Source organism: Palaemon carinicauda, chromosome 14 (assembly GCF_036898095.1).
Source record: "Palaemon carinicauda isolate YSFRI2023 chromosome 14, ASM3689809v2, whole genome shotgun sequence".
NCBI lineage: Eukaryota > Metazoa > Arthropoda > Malacostraca > Decapoda > Palaemonidae > Palaemon > Palaemon carinicauda.
Genome location: NC_090738.1, coordinates 44,759,617 through 44,784,616, shown reverse-complemented (window position 1 = coordinate 44,784,616; position 25,000 = coordinate 44,759,617). Strand labels below are relative to the sequence as shown.

The 25,000-nt window shown below is 35.7% G+C and overlaps 1 protein-coding gene across 3 annotated transcripts in view; it reads left to right on the top strand.

The window, feature by feature from the left end:
* Positions 1–25,000, top strand: part of LOC137653562 (transmembrane protein 114) — a 107,613-nt gene that overhangs the window by 49,759 nt on the left and 32,854 nt on the right. For all 3 annotated transcript variants that reach the window (XM_068387069.1, XM_068387068.1, XM_068387067.1), the window contains exon 3: positions 15,249–15,359. In XM_068387069.1, coding sequence (XP_068243170.1) covers positions 15,249–15,359 — 111 coding nt within the window. The remainder of the gene's footprint in view (positions 1–15,248; positions 15,360–25,000) is intronic.

Here is a 25,000-nt window from a genome sequence, read left to right as displayed (position 1 = left end):
GCCATTTTACGGCGGTCATCACCAGCTTCTGAAAGCGCCTTGTTTTGCGGGGAGGCTATGCCAAATAAATAACAGTGATTGTTACTGTTTTTTGTTATAAAGTTTTGTTTTTTAGCGTTGCCCAAAGGCTAAATATTTTTCTGTAAAAATATTTACAAACAGATGGCTTTTGTTAATTTGGTTGAGGCCTTTGGCTAAACTTTTCCATCAGCAGATCTTCCCGAATATGTGTGAGAATAAACAGAATTATATTAATTGATTTTCATCAGTAGGCTATCAAAATAACGCTACTCGTCGACGCCTATGATCAATATTTATTTAATAATATGAAATAGATTAGAATGTTTAAGTAATAAAAAAACATACAATATGATATTCTCGAATATCAAATAAATGACCTGTAGCAGATTCGTATATCAGTAAATTTGTCCTTCGATATTTCACAGTAATTTTACAGTCTGCTGCTGATGTGTTTATTGAAGAGCATCTTAACTCTAGTTTGTAATGTACTGTATGTGAAATTAAATAATTTCTTCCTCCTTTCACGTGTAATGGATATTGCTTCTACGTTTCTCGCTTCTCATTGGGATGCATTTCTGCTCATACCGGTCGATTAAATAAAATAGGATTTAAAACTTCTACCAAAAAGTATTCACGACTAGATATATTTTTTTTATTTAAAAACGTGTTTAGATAAATAGTAAAGATTTAAATGGTAAATGCACTCTGTAAAATGAAAAATCAATTATGTAAATATACTATGATGTATATATGTTATAGCTTGTAAGAACATAATGTGTATTTCATAATAGATAGAAAAATATATTAAAAGCACAGTGGTCACGTGAGCCCATTCATTGGTGGCCGCCCTTCTAAGTACTGTTCAAACCGGTGTTATATCTGTGTATGTCAGCGTTTTAAATTAGTTGTATATAATATATTTATTAATAGGGTCCGTATGCGGATTAAAGTTTGACTTCTTCTCTCTCTCTCTCTCTCTCTCTCTCTCTCTCTCTCTCTCTCTCTCTCTCTCTCTCTCTCTCTCTCTCTCTCTCTCCCCCGAAAAGAGGATATATATATATATATATATATATATATATATATATATATATATATATATATATATATACATATATATATATATATATATATATATATATATATATAATATCTAGTGGATGTATTGATCGAACCTTTATTTTTTTCGAATGGGGATAACTAAGCTATAAATTACAGCCCCCACAGTCCTCCTTCACGTCTTACGTGTGGTTGAGAAATTGGTTGAAATGATAAGAAAGGAATTTCCAGCCATTGCAGTGTTATGTAAACAATCCGGGGTGTTCTGTTATGTAATCAGAACCTCTCCATTTCACGGATACAGTTTTGACAGATGGGAGCCTTCGTCTTGGATCAATATTTGCCTCCGCTGATGAATGGGAGAAGTTAACCAAAGCGTTCGCTTTAGACAAGTTTGCGGAAACAACGGTTTATTCGAGAGAGAGAGAGAGAGAGAGAGAGAGAGAGAGAGAGGAGAGAGAGAGAGGAGAGAGAGAGGAGAGAGGGGAGGGAGGGGGGGTTGAATTAGTCGTAATGTGGTAAGAAATATGCTTTTAAAATCTCATTTGAAAGTAGAGTTAATTGGTGTATCAATATTGCACAGAGTATTGCTGGTGTAATGTAATATGTTGCAATGTTATGCAAATTAATTATGCTCAAAGATTTTCTTTCTCATTGAAATTTTATTAAGTTATGATTTATTGGTGTGGATTTAGTTAGCGAGTGATAATTGAGCCCACAATATTACAGGCTTTGAAATTAAATAACGAACAGAAATTAAATCTCTCTCTCTCTCTCTCTCTCCTCTCTCTCTCTCTCTCTCTCTCTCTCTCTCTCTCTCTCTCGTATGTAATCACTTGTGTGCCTCATTAGGACGAATAGCATTGCCTACACTTTGAAACTTTTTCAAGTAATTTCATTCAATTTATTTTCATTGTTGTAGTTATTGTTTTACTAGTAGTAGTAGTTGTTGTTGCCGTTGTTGTTATTTATAGTTATTTGTTAAATTTATTCAAGGTATGAGAAATTTTATTCAAATAGGTCCGCATGATCATTAAATTTGCAAAAATATTCTTCCTCTAAAGATAACATCCGTGGTTGAGAGAAGTAATTCAAGCAAAGATTAACAAACTTAATATGTATAATCAAACTGACACGTCGTAATTGCTAGTTGTAATTATGACGTGGGAACACCTTTTTCTATTCTAAGCATTGGGTCATTATATTGCGTATTTCATAATCTCCATCATTCAGGCTAGTTTCTGAAGGTCTTTCCACTGGCGCTCTTCCTGTAAATCATTTATCTCTCTTTTGCGGTTATTTTTAATAACCTTTTATTCAGTTTCATATTTGTTTTTTTAAGGAATGGCGTAGTTTCTTGAATAACTTTTTGAGTTTCCGCATCTGTTTAGTCCTTAAAGTAACTTAGTCTTTCATATCTTTATCTCAATACGACATTATCTCTTACATAGTTTCATCTCTGACTCCTTATTGTCTCGAAAGAAGTAGATGGGTTTTATCATCGCAACCAAAAGGCATCAGTGATTGCGTGATATCGTACCGTAAAGTGAGAGGTAGAGAAAAAAAAATAGAAAATGCTCTCGGGCATATTAGAATGTAGAAAGGTCACAATGGGTGACTAGAGAGGTGATGCTTGGTCGTGCGCATAAACAGATGGTGCCAGAAGGAATTGTGTACTGACTTGCGTGTTCATATTGAGAGAGAGAGAGAGAGAGGGAGGGAGAGCTGAAAATGGGCTGGCGCCGAATAAGCAGATGGTGCATGAAGGAGTCATGTAAGACCTTGTGCGCTCCAGTGAAAGAGTGCTATGAGAACTCCTTACTGCACGTGTTAGATATATTCATATTCACTTTGGTCAAATGGAATTTTCGAAAGCAGAAAGTGGGCATAATAGAATGTTTTAGTCGAGTGGGGCCCTGGTTGCTGTGGAATGGTTCCTCCAAGTGGAACCCAGACCGCTGTTGAATGGTACCTGCATAATTGGACCGAACATAGGGAGCTTTGAAAGTTTAGATCAAAGGAAACCAGAGAGAGACGACCTTTGTTGTGGTGCTTTGGAGGAGACGAAAGGGCCATTGTTAAGAACGTTCTTCAGTAGGGAAGGAGCCAGAGAAGTGAACTAGAGGCAGCTAAAAGGCACACAAGTGACCTCAGACGAGACATGTTTGACCCCTACACTTTCTCTCTGACCCAAGCTTAGTAACAAGAGCCCCTCCCTCTTTTTCTTTCAATCTTTCCTTTTGTATTTTTCTTTGAGCTTTGCAGATAAATTCAAATTGCAAAATATTTATATGATCGCGCATTGAAAGATTTGCACAGAAGAATGTTTACTCCAAGATATGGTAATCTTGTAACCGTAAGTAAAACCAATTTTTGGAAATGCTGTGAAAACAAGTCATGCCGAGCAGCCTTTGAGCAAACTGGTTGTGTCAATAGAATGCACCGGGCCTGGATTTTTGCTAACACGCTAATGATTCTTCGGTAATGATTGGCGGATTAGCCAAGTTTATTTTCCAGTATCGGGCACAAGTTGGCTGTTCTTCCGATGGATTTGTACAGCCGTCTTTGTTCTGTTCTCTTCACATCAGGTGTGGGGAATTGCAATAGCTTCTGGTCCATTCTCAACGGGTTTGTCTTGAGGTACAGAATGATAAATGACAGTTTGTTAATAAAATGCTTCGTCTCTCTTGTATCAACTTTCCCTTTCAAATTTACATATTTGTATTTGTTACATCGGTTCCGACCCGTTGTTTTCCTGTGTAATATATTTTGTATCGTTTTTATCATTTCCTTATTTCCATTATTTCTCTTCAACACAAAAAATTGAACATTAATGACATCTAAGATTAATCAGTTGGGAGGGGAAGTTGAGTTCTTGTCGAGTCATAAATTCGTTTTGGATGTTATCATAACTTAATTGTTTTTACGAGAGTGCGAGCCAACATTCAGGTACCACAAGGGCAACTAGAAAAGTTTTTGGTTTCACAAATTCATGACTTTATATTTTGCTTTAAAAAGTGGTAGTGATTTATAAATAATCTAATACATTTAAAGAGAAAAAGTAGTTTTATATAAAATAGAAATGGTAACTTGTCTGCAAGTAATATTCATTATTTTAAAAAAAGATAGGGCATTTTAAAAGTAATTTTCATAATACTGTTCAAAGGAAACCGCGTATAATCGTTTTCTAAGTATTATAAATTTCAAGCGGAATTGATAACTTTCCATGAAATACGGAAAGTTTTAAATGCATTCCGTTCCTCATATAAAGGAACCAAGTTTGTTAAAGGACGGTCCTGCTTGAGCAGCCTGGTCGGTGACTCATGCAGTATTCATAGATGGCTATTGCTTAAGTTTTCTTTAGTTTTGTTGAATGGCGTATGAAATACAAGGAAACTTATTGATAGTAATACAATATATATATATATATATATATATATATATATATATATATATATATATATATATATATATATATATATATATGTGTGTGTGTGTGTGTGTGTGTGTAAGTATGTATGTATGTATGTATTGTGTGTGTGTCTCTAGCTGTCTGTTTGGTAGGAAATATAAAATAGAATTTCACAAAAAATATTAACTTTATTTCGAAAATAACCATTGCCAAAGACGCACATCGCGACACATGATCCGTAATTTTCACGCCTGATTCTGCGTCGGAGCAGATGAAAGAGATCGGGGGAAATGAAGCCAAAGATTTCGTCATTTTCGCCACTTGAATATTCGTCCCTCCTCTTTTTGAGCTTCTGAATTACGGATTTCTCTTTCCTTCGCCGACGCTGTCTCATAATCAGTCAGGAAGAAGGCGACTACATTTGAACCCGCAATGATAGTCTTGGGTTGTTTACTTTCACTGGAGACACTTAGGGCTGTATGGGTGAAGATACACATAAACAGTTATTATTACATAGTCTTGAATGTCTTATAAATAAAAAAATATATTCGTAATAGTGTACTCGTGTCGTGAATAGACCCTAACATAATCGATGAGACAGGGCTTAACGTCTTTCTGCTTGGACAACGGTACATTTATTCTGCCTGATCATATACTTGTAAGTGGCTGATGAGCGGAAGGGGCAATGGCCTAGAGACCCTACCCACCCAAACTAACACTGGGGAGAACCAGACAATGGCTTTTGATGACTCGGTGGATAACCATATAGTCACCCAAATCCCAGTAACAAAAACTACAAGGTTGTAAAGGTAATTCAAGCAAATGACGTTTCTTCTATTATACCCCAGGCCTAAGGCATCGGTGATTGTGTGTGCTAAGTGTAGTTTTAAATATCTTTGCTAGTATATTAGTGTGCCAAATTCCAGCGAAAAAGATAAAACACCAACACCATTTTTATTGGTCTCTATACCTATGTCCATTAAGGCAATTTTGTATTCTAAATTTGTGACAAAGCTGAAGTTACCTGTTCATTAAGGCGATTTCATAAAGCACGAACGTTCACGGTTACAATTATACCACCCTCATAAAATAGAATACATTAGTCAGTGCTTACTGTGATCCGCAGAGAGTACCCTTTGGACTTCGATGCTTTTACAAGGTGCCAGAAGAGAGGCGTTGGCGTGTGTGATAGCGGACAGAGGCCGATTTGACATGGCCTCTGGGATCCCACCATTAGTTCCCGTAGAAAACGAAAAAGGGAGAAACTGTTAGAGGTTGGCACAGGAAGTGGTCTCACGGTCTTTAGTGTAACTGACTCTTTAACTAATACAGGAATCAAGGGAATTAAATTCACTCATTTTGCCGTTATCTCCATAGTGGTTAAATGCCTGCCCGATTCACTTCGCTTGTTCTTCCTACGTTTCTGTGAGAAAGATTAAATGATCATATTCATTAGGCGTGTTCAATCGGCAGTCGTTTATATTTTTAGCCTTAACAGTAAACACACACAAACACACACAAACACACACACACACACACATATATATATATATATATATATATATATATATATATATATATATATATATATTATAGTGTTTATTACTGTTATTTGTACACAGTTTAGTTGATCATAAATTTAAAATCGTATATTTTATTATTATTATTATCATTATTATTACTAGTTAAGCTACACGCCTAGTTGAAAAAAAAAACAGATGTTATGAGCCCAGGGGCTACAACAGGGAAAATAGCCCAGTGAGGAAATGAAATAAGGAAATAGATAAACGATATGAATAAAAAAACAATTGAATAAAATATTTTAAAAGCAGTAACATTAAAACTGATAATTTCATATATAATCTATCAAAAATACTTATGTCAGCCTGTTCAACATAAAAATATTTGTTGCAGGTTTGAACTTATGAAGTTCTACCTGTTCAACTGCCCGAGTAGGAAGATCATTCCACATCTTGGTCACAGCTGGAATAAAACTTAGAGTACTGTGTGGTATTGAGTCTCGATGGAAAAGGACCAACTATCAGAATTAACAGCGAACCTAGTATTACGAACACGATAGAAGTATTTGAGTCCATTGCGTTTCATTTACTATATCAATATTTTTTCCTTTTGTGGCGCAGAATATTTCTTAAACTGAATTGCCTGTCTAAATAATTTTGAAATATTTTGCTTGTTAATGCCGTTGAAGTTATGGGATCATTACTTTGAACTGTTGAAATCTCCAGTGAAATCTTCGATATTCGATGTCTGTTATATATTTCAGACTTTATCAATTTGTCTTTGATACCTAATTTAGTAGCCAATAATAGCCTGTATCAATCCATTATAAGCTTTGATTATCATAAGGTCATATTCTATGAGCGAGTGCAATTTTAGGCCATGCATTATGTAAGATCGTAAATAAGTCTCATTTGTGAGTTCTTGCATGTTTGAGCCAAGACGCCCTGTTATAATAAGGCTTATTTGAGGTTCGCCCTAAGCAGCGAAGGCTTAATCAGGACTGATGGGTGTGAAAGAAGCAAGGGGAGTGGGGTTGTTGGGGGGAGGGGGGGGGGGGTTACAGGGCTCGTGGTTAGGTTCAGGGAATGCAATGCGCCGCTACCCAAGCAAGACTTTATGCCGCTTCTTCTTTCTCTCCCTCCCCCCCCCTCCTTTCCGTTCTCCCTTATTTTTTCTCTCTTGTCTTCCTCCTCAATTTCTTTGTGCTTCCTCCGAGGAGTCATAAGAGTACTTCCTTTAGACTTGGCTGGAGATTGGAATTTTACCTTCCGTGGCCGTGGGAGATTTTGACAGGAGTGCTAATGAGAAACTGACAATTTAATCATGCAAACTTAGGAAACGGTATTTATGGACCAGTGATATTCAACATTAAAGTTCTCATCGAAATATACTCTCTCTCTCTCTCTCTCTCTCTCTCTCTCTCTCTCTCTCTCTCTCTCTCTCTCTCTTTTCAGAGTTTTGGGGCCACTTCGTTTAATCTTATCTTGAACTCAAAATGAAAATTATGGAAACGGTGACCAATGTCTTGATTTCGAATAGTTGGTTAATTATGCTTGTTCTCATTGTGAACAACACCGACAAACACTTAGTTTTCATGTTTTTTCTTCTACTCTCTTTTATGGTCTTTTATTTACATAAGTGCTTTTACATGATAATTTGCTTGCTTAGGATCCGTAGCTTAAGTAAACTAATAAATCTTCTGAAATGTTATATAGTAGATTCCGTGAAAACAAAGGGAGGGAAACATGGAAATTAAAATGATGAAGGATGCTAAGGAAACCCATATTCTTCATTGTAGAATCACCTTCATATTCGAGTTAATTGCAATAGGATGTCCAAGCTTAAGTCGATCTTCTGAAAGAAATTGAAAGTTTTTTGTTGACTTTCTTTGCTTCCAAAAAGCAATTTCGAAGTTGGCCATGCAATTATTTTTGTTTTGTTTTTCCATAAAAGGCATCAAGGACGAGCGATGGATGTCATGGCATTGGAAGATGCGGTCTACTAGCCGAGGAGGAGCAGCCATATTTTGAGAAGAGCTTTTTGGGAGCAGTGTCCTTTTTATTTAAGATTTACAAGGAACTAACGTTTAATGTTTTACTTCTTTGTCAGTAAAATTATATATCTTGTCAAATAAATAGAAGAGGTTAATGGGTACCTTCAATGTGATCTCTGATTTTTAAACTCATTTTAATGTATGTATGTATGTGTGCATTATATATATATATATATATATATATATATATATATATATATATATATATATATATATATGATATTTGGTATGCAATGATGTATGTATGTGTGTATGTATATACACGCATACTGATGTGTGTGCAAATTAACTAAATCCTAGACTTGCCAAGAAGAACGACTAAAGCATAATCATCGTCATTTGCACGCGGTAGAAAATGAGGTCGACCTTCGCTAAGGTTTTCTCAGTTGCTACTTACGTGGATAGATAGTAGCTTACAGTGGAAGAACTGCGCTGGAATCACTTCAACCTACTTGTTACGCTCATTGGCCAAGGAAATGATAGGGGCCGGGGGGGGGGGGGCGGGAGTTGGGGTTGATAAACCAGAGAGTACTTACTTATATGGTTCTTTCTTATTCTTAATGGTTGTCTTTATTTTTATTGTGTGGTGTGGTGTGAGATATATATATATATATATATATATATATATATATATATATATATATATATATATATATATATTGTGTATGGATTTTGTTATTTTTACTATGAAGAAATGAAATTTCTTAATGATAGCATTATTCGTCAAATTAAGGTTTTATGATGCTATTTTTTATATTTTCTTTTCTATTACTGAAAAAGGGAACGTATTTTCGTGCTGAAATTATTTCGAGTTTAGTTTTGACAACCAAGTAAATATGCTATATATATATATATATATATATATATATATATATATATATATATATATATATATATATATATATATATATATATATAAGTGCATATTTTTTGTGTTTCAGGTCTGGTTCTTAATTTGCCAGAGGATTTTTACAATTGCAAGCATGTCCTTGCATTCATCAACCAGAGTTATTGGCGGTGGGACTAGCCTTTGACTAAATAATCCAATTGCAAAACCGTAATTTCGAGATATATTAGCAGTAGGTTTAGCCTTTTGCTAAAAAGCAAGATTACAAGGCAGCAGCTGTCCTTGTAGACGCTTTCTATGACACCCCTACCACACGCATTGGAGAGGGCGCTTCAGGCAACCGACCCCTTAATGTAGGGATAACGGTGATGAAGATGATGATGATGATTGTGTGTTTGTGTGTGTGTGAAACCTTTTCATTCTACTAGTTATATTCAAGCAACCTTTATAGATTTTGCTATACTTCAATAGTTATATCTTCCATCTTGCAATGAAATGGATCAGTTCAGTTCGCGGTATCCAGCTAAACGAAGGTTTCGTTAATGCTTGGAAGATTTCAGCTTTGTTTCCTTGGCATATTCGAAAGTCCTCTGTTCTTTTTATTGTTTTTATTGATGCCGTTACCTTTGTGTGTTACTGTTAGGTGGTCCTTGTGGCCAAAGAATGCTTGTTAGGGGTCACTCGTGCGTCATGGTTACCGTGTTCGAAGTTGGATTGACCATTCGTGGTTCAATTATGGCTGAGAAGACATTGTGGTATATTGAGATATCTTAGTGTTGTTAATTGAATTTAGTATTTGTATTATTATTATTATTATTATTATTATTATTTGCTAAGCAATAACCCTAGATGAAAAAGCAGGATGCTATAAGTTCAGGGGCTCCAACGGGGAAAATAGCCCAGTGAAGAAATTAAACAAGCAAAAATAAAATATTTCAAGAACAGTAACAACATTAAAATAGATATCTCCTATATAAACTATAAACACTAACAAAACAAGAGGAAGAGAAATAAAATAGAATAGTGAACCACTCTGTACCCTCAAGAAGAGAACTCTACCCAAAGATACTGGAAGACCATGGTACAAAGGCCATGGCACTACCCAAGACTAGAGAATAATGGTTTGATTTTAGTGTCGTCCTCCTAGAAGAGTTGCTTACCAAGAGGAATGTGGCCACTGAACAACAAGAGTGTAGTAGTTAACCACTTGGATGAAGAAGAATAGTTTAGTTATCTCAGTGTTGTCAGGTGTATGAGGACAGGAGAATCTGTAAAGAATAGGCCAGTATGTGTAGGCAAAGGGAAAATAAACCGTAACCAGAGAGAGAGATCCTATTTAGTACGGTCTGGCTAGTCAAAGGACCCCATAACACACTAGCGGTAGAATCTCGACGGGTAACTGGTGTCCTGGCCAACCTACTTTCTACGTCGTCGTTAGTATGCATATATTTTTACCTCGGATTTCATTTGCAAAAAAGCTGAGTATGATATTTGATCTGTTGATGTCCTTTATCACACCAGGTATCTCAGCTTTCTGGTTTCTCGACGACATAACCGCTCCTACGAAACTGGAAAGGTTAGTCTTCAATTTTATGGAGTTTGTTTTTCAATAGGTTAGGCTTCTGACTCTGCGCTCAGCCCCTGATAGAACGTGTTGTATGCTAGTATTAGTTGTCGTTATTTTTGTTATTGATTTTCTGTTTATATACACATGTATTGAACAGCTATTACCAAAATCCGAGTTCTCAATAAAATTTAGACCTTGACTAACACCGAATTCATCAGCAAATAATCCACCTATAGTGTAAAGGTTAAAGGTGTCTGGTGTCAGTCCCAGTTTTATCAGAATAGATACTCACTAGAACGTCAGGCGGGCAAGCCCAACCCTCCACTGTGGCACCCAACCACAGTAGTGGCCTCCCCAGTAAACAGATTAAACTGAGGGCTCCTGGCGGGGATCGATTTGCTGCCATGCCAATGTTAGGCGAACGCGTTACCACCTACTAGTCAGGAAGCTAGTTTGAAGCTTAATTTATGATACGAGCTCAAGGCACAATGTTATCACATAAAAGCCTTTTTATTTTCAATGAAACCTGCCAACTAAACAGTTTGGTGGTTGCCAATGCTGATTGAATCTTGAGTAAAACTCTTATGGAAGTTGTCCAGCCATGTTTGTTATGCTTAGACTACCACCATACAAGGAGACAACCAGCCTAGTTGATCAGTAGTGCGCAGAGGGAGAGAAAGGGTTTTTTTTCCACATTTTTAAAATATTTTTTTTTAAGTAACTTGGTTTTGATGTTCCTATCCTATATTGTCGGTTTAAAACTATTTCGTTTTGAAGGATAATTTCCTAGAATAATTTTCTATTTTGTTTCGAAGAATAATTTCCTATCTTCACATGGGGATTCCGGGAGTGGTTAGGTCTTGCCTGTTGTAGTTAAGGTCTAATTGTGATCGGCAGTTAGGCCTTGAATTTCACCTGGTACTCGCTGGTACATTATTGGGTTTGTGATCGGAAACCAATTATAAGATGAACATGTGAAACTGGTCTGGAATACTAATGAATGCTTGTTTGCATAACTTTTGACCACTATTTGAAATTAATACCAATATTGAAGAATGATCAATTGATTAAGTCTTGCGAATTGAGAAGTCATTATGCATGTAAAGCTTTAACCTTGTGAGTCTTATGTAAAGTATTATATGAGTAGAGGCCTCGTTCCTCCCTCCCCCTAGGGTATATGTAACCACCATCCCCCCCTCCCTCCATCCCCACCTCAACCCTTCCCTCCCTAAATGCTTCTACATCGTCTTCATATTTAGGTCATTCTATCTACTACAGTCCATTCCTCAAATATCGTCTCCTCCACTTCCCCTTCTTCTTTATCTCCTCCCTCCCCACCTCTTCGAATTCTTCCCTCTCCCCCCAATCCCCCCTTCCCTTGCGGGACCGTAAACCGGAGTTGTAACCTATATAGATCAACAACATGCACGTTCCATGTCGACACGAAGGGCCGTGCGTCGTCCATAGGAAATGACGCTTTTTTGAGTTTGTCGTATCAGTTATCTGGTTCGTCTCACTAGACCCCTTTTTTTTTGGTCGTGTGTATTGAGTGGTTGTATTCTCTCTCTCTCTCTCTCTCTCTCTCTCTCTCTCTCTCTCTCTCTCTCTCTCTCTCTCTCTCTCTCTCTCTCCGAATGTATGTTGGTATTTTAGCTTTGATGTTTAGTGCACCGTTGGTTATACTCTTTTCTATTATGCGTTGGTGACTAAATACCTACCTGGCCAAAGTTTTCTTTTTCTGTCTGTCTGTCTGTCTCTCTCTCTCTCTCTCTCTCTCTCTCTCTCTCTCTCTCTCTCTCTCTCTCTCTCTCTCTCTCTCCTTGAACAAGCGATCCAATTTCCCATTCTGCACTCGGGTTTGACGACTCCATCTTGTCAATGCAGCCAAGCTCTCCTTTCAGTCAACCATTCGGTCACGATAATGTCGAACCTACGGTTGCGAGCTGCTGTTATTTGGGCTAGACATTGGACATTCCGACTGTTGTGAAGCAGCATTACTTTCTGGATTGCATGATTATTTTAATCTCAAACGCAAAGCATAGGCTTGTGTGAACAACAAGATATACCTAGACATTTTTTTATCATTATTGTTATTACTAGCTAAGCTGCAACACTAGTTGGCCAGGCGCTCCAACAGGGAAAAATAGCCCGACGAGGAAAGGAACTAAGGAAATTCAATTCGAAAAGTATTGAACAATTAAAAATATTTCAAGTAACAACATTAGTCTTAAGAAGCTAGAATCCAATATTTATATTCTCTCTTCTATTAAGTTGAGGAAACCTATTATCAGTATACCTGAATCTTTTTATCTCTTTCCATGCTCATTATTTTTGTCTTACATTTCTTATTACTGGTCATTATTCTTTTTCTTTTTTTAGAGGTAAGAAATCTCTCTAAAAATCTTCGGCGTCAATATCCTTAGATGTCAGGATGCCAGATAACTCATAATAAATCAAGCTTAAAAGATCTAAAGAATAATGGTCGAATATTGAATTAAATTTTCCTCTACAGTTTTTTCCTTGTGATTGATTTAGTTTCCGGGCGAGTTACGGTCATTGCGGTTGCCTCTCCAGCTGTTCCGCCACCTTGACTTGATTTGTAAATATGAATAATGATTTAACTTTTAAAAGGAAATATATATTGTTTCCACAATAAAAAACAATGGCTCGTATTGAAATCAATTGTCTATTTATGGAAGCACTTTTTTTTTAAGAAATAAGTTTTAAATCATTTTTGGATTAAAAAGAAAAAAGATGGGTGAATTTGTAAATAAGCGTTTTTTGTTCTTTTTATGAACGCAGTGTTTTATAGACGAATATCTTCAGAGACGCCTCAAGTTCATTATCTTTGTGTTGGCCACATAATAGCGACAAGGCATTTCGGGCCGGCAGTTCCGTTCGTTGGTTGCATGGTCTACTGCGGGTTCAGCACGATAAAACTTAGAGGATTTGCGTAGCCTCTCTCAATTATAACATGGTTTTGGGGCGGAGTTTGTTGTCATGTATTTTCTTTCCAACCACCCACTTAGTGTTGAATTGTACATGAATCTCCCCATAGTCCTGTATCACCCTTTGATAGGGTCCGCACATTAAATTTTCTCCAGAGAGAAAGTCTCTGACACTAGCATCCTTTTAATAATGAATGAACCACCCAGTGCAATAAACATGGTTGTATCAATTAGAGACACTCTCCCTTACACACACACATATACATACTTACACACACAGTGCACCATTTCATTAATTTGCCAGAAATCTTGGGATGCACATATCCACTGTATGTGTTTGGCTTTCTATCCCCTAGGAAGGGGTTGCCCAGGATAGTGTTGCTCTTCTGGGTTTCATTAGGTATTCATGGGCAGAGGATGGTGGTCCTATGACCGGCCCTATAAATGTTCAAGGGGCTTGTGTTGGACAAAATTAACTCGCATTTCTTGCTAGTCAACCAGCCAAATACTAAAAAGGTAGTATTTCCTCATGTCGTTAATTATATGTCCATCTCATCACCGACCCTGTTTATATATATATATAATATATATATATATATATATATATATATATATATATATATATATATATATAATCATCTAGATTTAAAAGTGATAAAAAAAAACAAGTATATAATCACAAAAAGTGAATCACTGGATATTGTGATTTGTCGACTTGAATTTACTGTAAGGCATTTGCAAAAAAAATATGTTTACAACTAAAAAAAATCATTTTCCAGCTGCATGAAAGATGATTTCATACGAGGGTGGTATTGTTCTGCAAATAACACAGCTGCCTTGGAATTACAGGTGATACTTGATGCCTTCAGACCCCGTCAAATATTTTAATTGGTTCATGGACTGGGACTCATTATTATTATTATTATTATTATTATTATTATTATTATTATTATTATTATTATTATTATTATTATATTATTATTATTCATTATTATTACAAGCTAAGCTACCACCTTAGTTTGAAAAGAAGTGTGCAATAAGCCCAAAAGCTGTATCTGTTTATTGCCATTTTAATTTATGAACAAAATCTTCCACGGAACAGCTGATCTTTTGGAAGTGAAATGATGATGCAGCCCTGATAATTAGAAATTAGAAATTAATAGGCTTAAGAGAAAATTGGAAGTTTTAAAATCAATATTATTTGTATATATCGAATCCACAAAAATGTTTTTATTGTTTGTAGTTATGAAATATGGATGGTGTGCATCTGCCACGATCCCTGACCCCTATACATAATATATTTAATTGCCTTCGACAAAATCAAAGATTTTGCGAAGGGAATGTATTCACCCCTGTCTGTTTGTTTGTGAGCAGCTTTGCACAAAAACTACTGACTTCGATCAAACATGGTAGTCATGTTCGGTGTGAATCAAGGCTGATTCTGTAACATTTTGGATAAAGCACATCAAAGTACGAATACGCAGCTGTACTTTGAATATAATCGCAATTTTAAGTAAATTGTAAATATTTTGTTAGCTTACTTTTTATTTGTGAACAATATTACGCAAAAACTACGAAACCAATTTCAACGAAACTTGGACATTGGGTTATGACCCAAGGACAAATCCATTTGAAGAAAATACATTGAAGTACGAGCACGCAGTAGAGTTGAGAGCCAAATAAGACTGCTTGGCGTGGCGAAGGCATACTCTCTACTGAGTGCACTAGTTCTAATTTGATTGTAAAATAGTTTTTTCGTCTATTGTTATTGTATCCGTTTTTATGTATTTTCTGGTCATTTGACGTCTCGTTTTCCTTTTCAGAGGGCCTGTATCTGTCGCCAGTGGAAACCTACTGTGAGAACATTGATTATCACATCTTCAACGAAGATGCCGACACATCGCAGTTCAATGAAGACGAGATGGTCCGATTGCGTAAGTAGAAAGCCTTTTTTTTTTGTCTTAACATGAATGAAACAAGTTGGAACACACTCACACTTACATAATACACATGAATACATACTGTACACACCCACACACATTAAACTTGTAATAAGATGAAATAGCTTCCCACAAAAAGTAGGAAATTGACCTCAATTTCTTTTCTGTATCAATTGTACAGAGTTCTTTTCTGTAATAAAACATTAGGGAAAAAGCTTGAACGTCTTGTAAATAAACTGAAATCTCATATCCACTTTCTTTGGTTCCCGAATCTAGAGAGATTTATTTTTTCCGATTTCACTGTTGTTGATTTAGCCATTTGAATTATTAATGAAATCCGTTTAATCATGAAACTAAGTATTTGTGACATTCAAGAATTTTCCTAGAAATACAATCCGGTGTTGATGAACTTAGTTTTCATGATAGTAATTTATAGCTTGAGATAAATCTAAACGCCTACATTTAATACATTGGTATTTGACACCATTTTGATTTTGATTTATTTTTATCCGTTGATATTCATGTGTTTCATGGATGGACAGTTGTTATTCTGTCGTCAACACACCCCTAACGACTTGGCCTCCAAGTGCGCGATCCACCACTCCATTTATGCGCCATATAACAGAAGCTCTGATGGTAGGGAGTCGAGTGGGATTCCTCCGGTGAAGTTCCTGTTATTGAGCCTCCAGGTTGTTCTTATAATATATTTACCCTCGATGTGTTGTTCAAAGTCTAAGGTCAATTTGAAGTTAGAAGATGTTGAATTTGTTTTCATCTAGGCAACAGATAGAATGATATTTAGAGGTTTTTAGGTATTTGTGATTGGACGCTATTTCAAAGATGTTTTAACTTTGATCTATTTTTCAATATCTTGTGTCAATTTAAACGTCAGCATTCCTATGGTTAGTAATTAATTAATAAATATACTCGCACTTTGTTTTACTGTATTTATTTAAGCAACGTACTTCTATACTGTTATAAATGACTTCTGAAGGAATTCGTATTCAACAACATTTATATTTAAATAATATAAATGAAAGTGTGAAATGTAATATAGTTTATATTGTGTAGTAAACAAACTTGAAATCTAGTGAAATAATGTTTCATTCCTTCAATGGGCATCGAGTGCAGTTAAAGTGGAAGGATGAACTTGAAGCCTTAACTCCTCCTTTCCCCCTCCTTTTTTCACTCCCTTTAAATCAAGTTTTGTGTCCGTTGACCTTGGCTGTCGGGATAGTATTCTAGCCTTGTAATGGGAACTCTATCCTTAAGAATTCTTACCTCGCTAACCATCGTACTTTTTATTTAATCAAACCATCTGTTTTTACTCATCTTCTCCCCCATCTGCACCATCATCGTATTTTTTTGTCAAATATTCTGTGGTTGGAGATCTACGCTGTTTTTGTCCGAATTTTACTCATGATTTTTACCAATGCCAAAAAGGATTTTTTTTTGCAACTGTTCATTTCAATTAAGAATTTTGAAAGGCTTGGTGTTGGGTCACGATAGGGATCTAGGTTTTTTTTTACGATTGGGGGGAGGGGTGTATGCGGTATTTTGAGTGTATATTGATAATGGATTATGAAAAACATCAAAAGAGTCTTAGATGCTCATTGGTGGATATCTATTTTCACAAACAATTTAGAAACAGTAAAACTTGTTTAGGTGCTCTGTAGCCTTATTTCATTTAACATCAAGAAAAATACGTTTACTTATTTATTTGCTCTTAAATATCTTCTATTCACTCGAGACAGCGTTTGGGACTTCTCAGAAAGAGAAATATATAAAGAGAACTTTATTAGAACCTGTAAATCCAGTCAGTCAGGTACCTGTCTACCTATCTATGGATATGATATTTTTATTTAATGAAATATATCTTGTATTCTTTTTATTGCAAGTTCTATTTTAAACACACACACACACACACACACTTGATGCTTACATTTTAAGGAAACTTAGTGATGTTCATTAATATATATGTGTGTATAAATATATGTATGTATATATGTATATATATATTTATATATATATATATATATATATATATATATATATGTATATATATATCACACAAACACATGAAAGGTGTGTATAATATGTGAGTTTATAGGTTGGTAGGAAATCAGGGAGGAGAGAGAAACACGAATATTAAGTCCCACATTTTTGTAATCTGATCATTAGACGACTTAACCTGTTATATTCGACACCAGGAGTCGAAGACAGGGTTTCCATTGAGGGTGTTTTAATTAACAGTGGAATCTCCTTTTCTCTTTAGTTTCTCCATATATCAAAAGAATTTGAGGCAGATTTTACTTCGACGTGGAATTTTTAAAATATTTTTTGAGATCTTTATCAATGTTTTACTAAAAGTCTTGTGTTTTGGTTTATTTATTGAAGATTGTCTAATACTCTGTTGGTTCTCGGATTTTATTGCAATGCGTTTCAGCTTGCACCAGACCCCTCTACTGTATATGCTAACTCACATTCGCCCTTGTTCTTAGTCGAAATCTCTTATTGAATTGTTAGTCTCTTGCAAGATGCCTATTTATGGTAATTCATCTGACAGTGATGTTTCGTGGACCACTATATACTAGAGTTTGTGATATTACTTCGAAATTATTGTTGTTGCTGCCACCTACCTAATAACCACGGAAAATCACGTAACGGGATCGGGACATTTATCGAAATCACACAACTTTTCTATTTTTTGTCGTCTTAAGGGTGGGTTTTCGAGTCTCGCTCAAACTGGTTAGTTCCTTCAGAGTCGGCAACCTCACCATCCTTGTGAGCTAAGGACTGGGGTGTGGGGGGGGGGATCCTATAGATCTATCTGCTGAGTCATCAGCAGCCATTACCTGGCCCTCTATATCCTAGCTTGGTGGAGAGGTTCCTTGAGCGCTGATCATATGTATATATGGCCAATTTCTAGGGTATCATGCTCCTTGCTAGGGCAGTGTTACTGCCCAGTGCCTCTGCTATTCATGATCGTCCTTTAAATCTTTTAATTAAATAAGGATGGCGGTTTTGTAATCCTAATTTACCGTGCTTCATCTCATAAATATTTCATCGATGTTATCGGATTTCAGACCGTATGCGTGTGACAATATAATGCATGTGCATACACGTTATACATAAATATACACACACTAAAGAAATAAAAGAAAAATCCCCGTCGTAAAATATGTATAAAAGAAAATGCAAAACCGGAACTTTCGCTGGTCTGCTGTTACTTAATGCAGTCGGTGGCTATCAAAAGTTTTTTTTTTCTTAAACGCTATATGAATGTGGATTTTATTTGCTTTTATAAGATACCCGATTCGACACACACACACACACACACACACACACACACACACACACACAAATGACTGAACATTAAAAGAGAAACTATATGTATTGCGTACAATTACGGGGGAGAGAGTATTTCTTTTTAGATCGAGTTGATAAAACCTTCGCTGTTCTATATCTGCCAACTTTTCTTCCTGTAGCTCCTTCCCATTGTCAGTCGTTAGTTATTCTTTGAAGGCGATTTAATAATATAAGAGGAGAAACTCCTTAGATGTAGGTTATTAATGCAGGAAAATAAACAGGAAGTAACAGTATCACAATGCTTTGCAACATGCACTCTGCTCTTGTTCTGGACGGTTGATAGTCATTCATCATATTAATTGTTACCGTGAAAATATGTTTTTATATTTATGGATTTCTATCGAAGTATTTTTGACTCTTCGATAATTTTTTTTCAACATTTTAGTATTCATTTCCTGCTTGTTGTGTGAGTATTACATCACATGGGAATAAACATGCCCCAACAATAATCACGTAGTCTACCATTGCAATTCAAACACGTTTCAAGCACATAATGTTGCTGTGCGTTATCTCATTTAAAATGGTCGACCCTTGAGTATGGACTTCATTACCTGTGACTCAGAAAAACGTATGAAGATTATTCTGTAAATGTTTTTTAATGTAATCTGTCATCGGTTATACTTTCTATTCACCTGCATTGTAGTATGTGAAATCTCTGTAAAGCGAGGCTAACCTTCATTTTTACTATTACAATAAGGGATAACCCGCAGAAGCTTGAAATTTTGGAGATGGTTGTATCAACTGTGAAAGGAAATTGCTGGCCCAATATTTGTATCGTTTAAAATAGAAGAAATAATGTTCTCTTCCTTAAGCAGTTAAAAAAATCTCCCTCATATCAAGTTATTCTGGGTTATCCTATATCAACCCAGGGAAAATAAAAGGAAATGTGTACATGGAATAAAACTGTGCATGGCCCTTTGCTATGAGCCACAACAGTAGAACGTCAATGATGCTAACACAACGATCGATTTCCTGTCATTTCGATGCGTGAACTCCCATTGGAAAATGAATTTGAAGTCTAATTTGGAACGTAATTGACTTCGACAAAGGAAAAGGTTAACTTCCTGAAAAGCTGAGTGGAAGGTAATCTCAAACAAGGAAATACTCATAGAATATAATTTGTTTACTTTGATAAATGGTAGGTAAAATTTAGACAATCACAAAGAAGGGTCCCTGCAAGAAGTAGAAAGAATTGGTCAAATTTTCTAAACGAGAAATGAAATTACTTCAATAGATAAAAGGAGAAATACTGAGTTCGAGGAATATCGCAACCACAACACCTTTGGGAGCGGTCGGCCCAATGGCTTGGCGGTGCCTAGACATCATCATCAACTAGGCTTCCTCCTCCTCCATCATTACCGGAAACGGTGTACTTAATAATGCTATTGGCTTATTCAAGTGACCCACATGTACATGTAGGAGCTCGGTGGGGGGAGGGAGCTTGAGGATATTGGGGGTTAGGGGATACAAGTTGGCGATTGAATGAACGGTATAGTTAGGTGGTTGCAGATACTTTGTGTGATTGTGTATATATATTTTTTTAACTAATGTAGGTCACGTTAGAAAAACGTTAGATTTTCTGTAATTATAAATAAATTTTCAAATCTTCCTCAATCAAATGTATAATGTAGTTTGCTTAATCCGCAGTGGTTTTTTGTAGGGTGAAACTTGGCTGGCATTTGTGACCGCCTAATCTTGACCGCATATCTTCACAATTGATGTTCAAAGCAAGAAGGAAGGAAGAAAGGAAGGGGTTTTCTGAGGACTGTAGGCGTTTAAACGTATACTGTGTTAACACGGACGTTCAACCTAACCATCACCAATAACATTAATCGAACGAAAATTGCAAATGTAACTGATGCACATTTTCACCTAATATTGGTTCCATTCTCATATCATTAGATTGCTCTATTCTAATACCGTGCGATGTTGTGGAATTAGTTTGCTTATTATTGTTATGCAGCAGAATTCATCCTAAAATTATCTCTCAAAATGATAACGAAGCGTTGACATTCAAACCTCAATAGGACCTTGATGGGTTACTAAAGCGCTACCTACATCACTGCAAACATTCATCAGCATCATCTCCCTCGCCTATTGACGCATAGGGCCTCGCTTAGATTTCGCCAGTAGTTTTTATCTGGAGCTTTTAAATCAATACTTCTCCATTTATCATCTCTACTTCACGCTTCACAGTCCTCAGCCATGTTTGCCTGGGTTTTCCAACTCTAGTGCCTTGTGGAGCCCAGTTGAATGTTTGGTGAACTAATCTCTCTTGGGGAGTGCCAAGAGCATGCGCAAACCATCTCCATCTACCCCTCACCATTATCTCATCAACATATGACACTCGAGTAATATCTCTTATTGTTTCAGTTGTAATCCTATAGCGCCATTTAACTCCCAATATACTTCTGAGGGCTTTGTTCGCAAATCTACAAAATCTATTGGATATTGTTTCACTGTAATCCCACGACTCATGTCCATATAATAACACCGACCTCACTAAACTGACATATAGCTTGATTTCTATATGTAATTTCAGACGATTTTATTTCCAAATTTTACTTAACCTTGCCATTGTCTGATTTGCTTATTTCAATCTCATTAAATTCCAATTTTAAAGACCCAGCAAACATTACAGAATTAAATTTCAAGAAGTGTTTTTGTACACTGGTTTGATCTTAGAAGGACGGAGAGATAACATTATTAGCAGTTGTTTAGAACAAGGTCACAAATCTTAATATTTTAAAGTGAAGTTATTGCAGTAAGGTAACCTTCCGGTATTACGTGTTTTTGGAGGCAAGTATTTTTTCGGCCCTTCACTCAAACCGTTGCTAGTCTTTGCCGCTCTGATTATACGATTTTCTCTTTATCTTACTAAGAATGTGTCATGAGATAATAGCAGACCTTTCTTCATCTTGAAACATCTCTCCTTCAATACAAAATTCAGCGATTATTTCAAGTTCATTCAAAAGGTACTAGTGACTGATTAAGAAAGAGTCCAGGTAAAGGATCTCTCTCTCTCTCTCTCTCTCTCTCTCTCTCTCTCTCTCTCTCTCTCTCTCTCTCTCTCTCTCTCTCTCTCATTTAGCCGTTTTCATTAATAAGGGTGGCTAACATAAAATAAGACAACTGTTACTGTCTTATACCATATTGGTGTTTTATTGTAGGGTTAATTTCCTTAAACCCGCATTAAAGGACGATGAAACTGCTCTGCTCTCTGTTGTTAGGAAAGAATGATGATCTCGCCCTGATAGTTAGTGTACGAATTAAAGATATTGGGAATATTCATACTACAAAGTATTAAAGTTACGGAAAAAGGTGAATAAAGTATATTCATGAATATTTCAAAGATCATAAATTGAAAGAAAGAGAAATAATTGAGATGAATAAGACAGAAAAAGCATATGAATAGGAATGCAATGCAAAAAAACTAATTTCTTATTTTGTAATATAGTTTTAGAGGTCATGCTAAAGACCTTAACGATGACGAGATATGCAGCAGTTGTTGTTTTATTTTTAAAGAATTCCATCCATAAAGAGTGTGGTTTTGAGTCGTATGTTACTGTTTATTTTGCTTCCATTTTTAATCTTTTTTTTTCGCAGTAGAACTCGCAGAGTAGATTTGTTCGTAGCGAAAATACAAGAATAATAACATCGCCTTCTTGGATTTGTATTTATGTCTAAATGTAGTTAATTTTCAGCTTTGTAAATTTAAGCTTATGTGCACAATTGCATTGTCATTGCACCTATACACATGTAAGTAGATTGCATCCTTAGTGTAGTAAGCATGAAATTAATTGCATTTTCACAAGTATACGCATATAATCATCCTGTGAAGCAAGGGTACTGCAGTTTTTATAAATCTTTTGAGGAAACTTGTGTATGTCTTCGAATTATAATTGCCTAGGAAGGGATGTGAGTCCATCTGACACAGAAAAGGAAACCTCAGATGCTTATGGTCCGAGTTCGCTCTCTCTTACAAACACACTCACACACACCCACACATCTTGAACATCTGCCGTTATACTTTTGGGGAAATACAGTTTTTAGCCAATTTTACCAATCATTGAAATTCCATCCTTCAATAAGGCCGGTATGTAGGCTAAATGAAAAGATTTAATATTCAATAATAATTAACTCATAGAAGTATGATTCTGTTTCAGTAAACCATATAACATTAAGACACCCATGCCTTATGTGATACGCATATGGTCGACAAAGTAGAGGAAGCAGCGGAATTTTGTAGAATAATTACACACACACACACACACATATATATATATATGTACATATATATATATGTGTGTGTATATATGTGTGTGTATGTATACACAGTATTATCTCAGGGATCGAACATCCCAGAACTTGAACAATTCACTGATCGAACAAAATTTTTGAAATTTTCTTGTCCAGAAAAAGGAACAAAATTGGAAGTTAAACGAATTGAAACAACCTCTATGGGTCAAGACACTTAGCCAAGGCTAAAGACTTGTCTAAGACAAAAATGAGTGACCCAGTTTACGCATAGCTCTTGTCCAAGTCAGTCCCATTCTGTTCAACGTTTTGGCTAATATCCTTTTAGTGCTTATCGTGTTTATCGAAACATAAAGGCTAAAGGTTAGTAGCAGCAGTGATAAGTGAAGGTTTTGAGAACCTTTATATAGAATTAAGGAGATGCAGGAAAAGACATAAACAGGTGTCCGCGTGACCGACATTTCCAAAGAGTATGGTATAGTATACCAAACTTACTTATCTGCATGATTTTGATAAATAAAGAAGCCCTTGAAGGAGCTAATGTAGGAAGAGGAATGTTATCACTTCTGAATAGAGATTTTTTTTTTTTTTTTTTTTTTACTGTAATACTGAATACCAGTTGGTGGTGGGGTGATAGCATTTCAGAAATGATCTTGCGAAAAGACGAAGCAAATATATTGACATAATGAAAAACGCCACAGTAAAAGGTGATGATACAGATTATTGGGAAATATTTAGGGCTATTCGAGGGTGGTTTGATAATTTAAAGAGAAGTGGCGTTCATATTCTTGTAAGGCATAGGGAGGCTTCCAGTTAATGTCATTGTTGATGACTATAGTTCCTAACAAGTATTAAACTGCAGTAAAGCTGACTTTTTTAATTAGGAAAGGCCAAGGAGGACATACATCCCTCAAGAAGAGAAGGCCTTGGCTGGGCATAAGTCTATGGAAGATCAACTAACTCTGTTATGAAAGAATGCAAGTGGTGACTCCAACTCGAGCCATGCAGTCTTCTTACTGCAGATAAAGTGAGGTTCAATGGTCAATTAGTCCATATCAATTCATTTATTTTATTAAACATAACTGTTTACAGTTTTGGTGTATTTTAATTGTGTAAAAAGGGCTGCTAATAAGAGCATTCTTGAGCGGGAAACCAGTTAAAGCCATTTCCATTCATTTTTATAAGGAAAATTGATTGAGTATTCAAACACCTTTTTGGGACGAATTATGTTCGTTTTCTGAGGTGCCACTGTGTGTGTGTATATATATATATATATATATATATATATATATATATATATATATATATATATATATATATATATATATATATATTATTATACACACACATGCATACATACATACATACATACATACACAAACTGTGTGTTTACTGATGACCGATTTTTTTTTCAAGTGCTTATCATCAAGGGAAGAGGGTAATATATCCCGACTGAAAACCTGGTTAATGCGTATCTGTTTTTTTCTAAATTGCTACTCCTGCTTTGGCCGACGTCGAAGCCCTTTAGTGGGTCGTCTCTCGCGGTTTCCCTTAATACTTTGGGCAAATTACTAGGTTACCGGACCGCGCCTCTTCCAGTCCTCAACAGTCTCTCTCTCTCTCTCTCTCTCTCTCTCTCTCTCTCTCTCTCTCTGAAAAACTGAATATGTGAAAAATGATGAATTCCGAACAGTTGATGTGTATAAGTAAGGAAATTTTAATTAAAATACAAACTTACCTTTAATATTGTATACATTAGAAATTAAGTTTTAAAACTATACCTCTATTTGCATTGATTATATTTATATATATATATATATATATATATATATATATATATATATATATATATATATATATATATATATATATATATATATATATATATATATATACTGTATATATCCTTAGGAAGTTTATTTCATTTGAAGAATAGTGTGGGAATGACTGAATCCTCTGATTGTAAGTGCGATGAACTTAAGGAGAGTGGCATGGCTGTGGCTAATTCG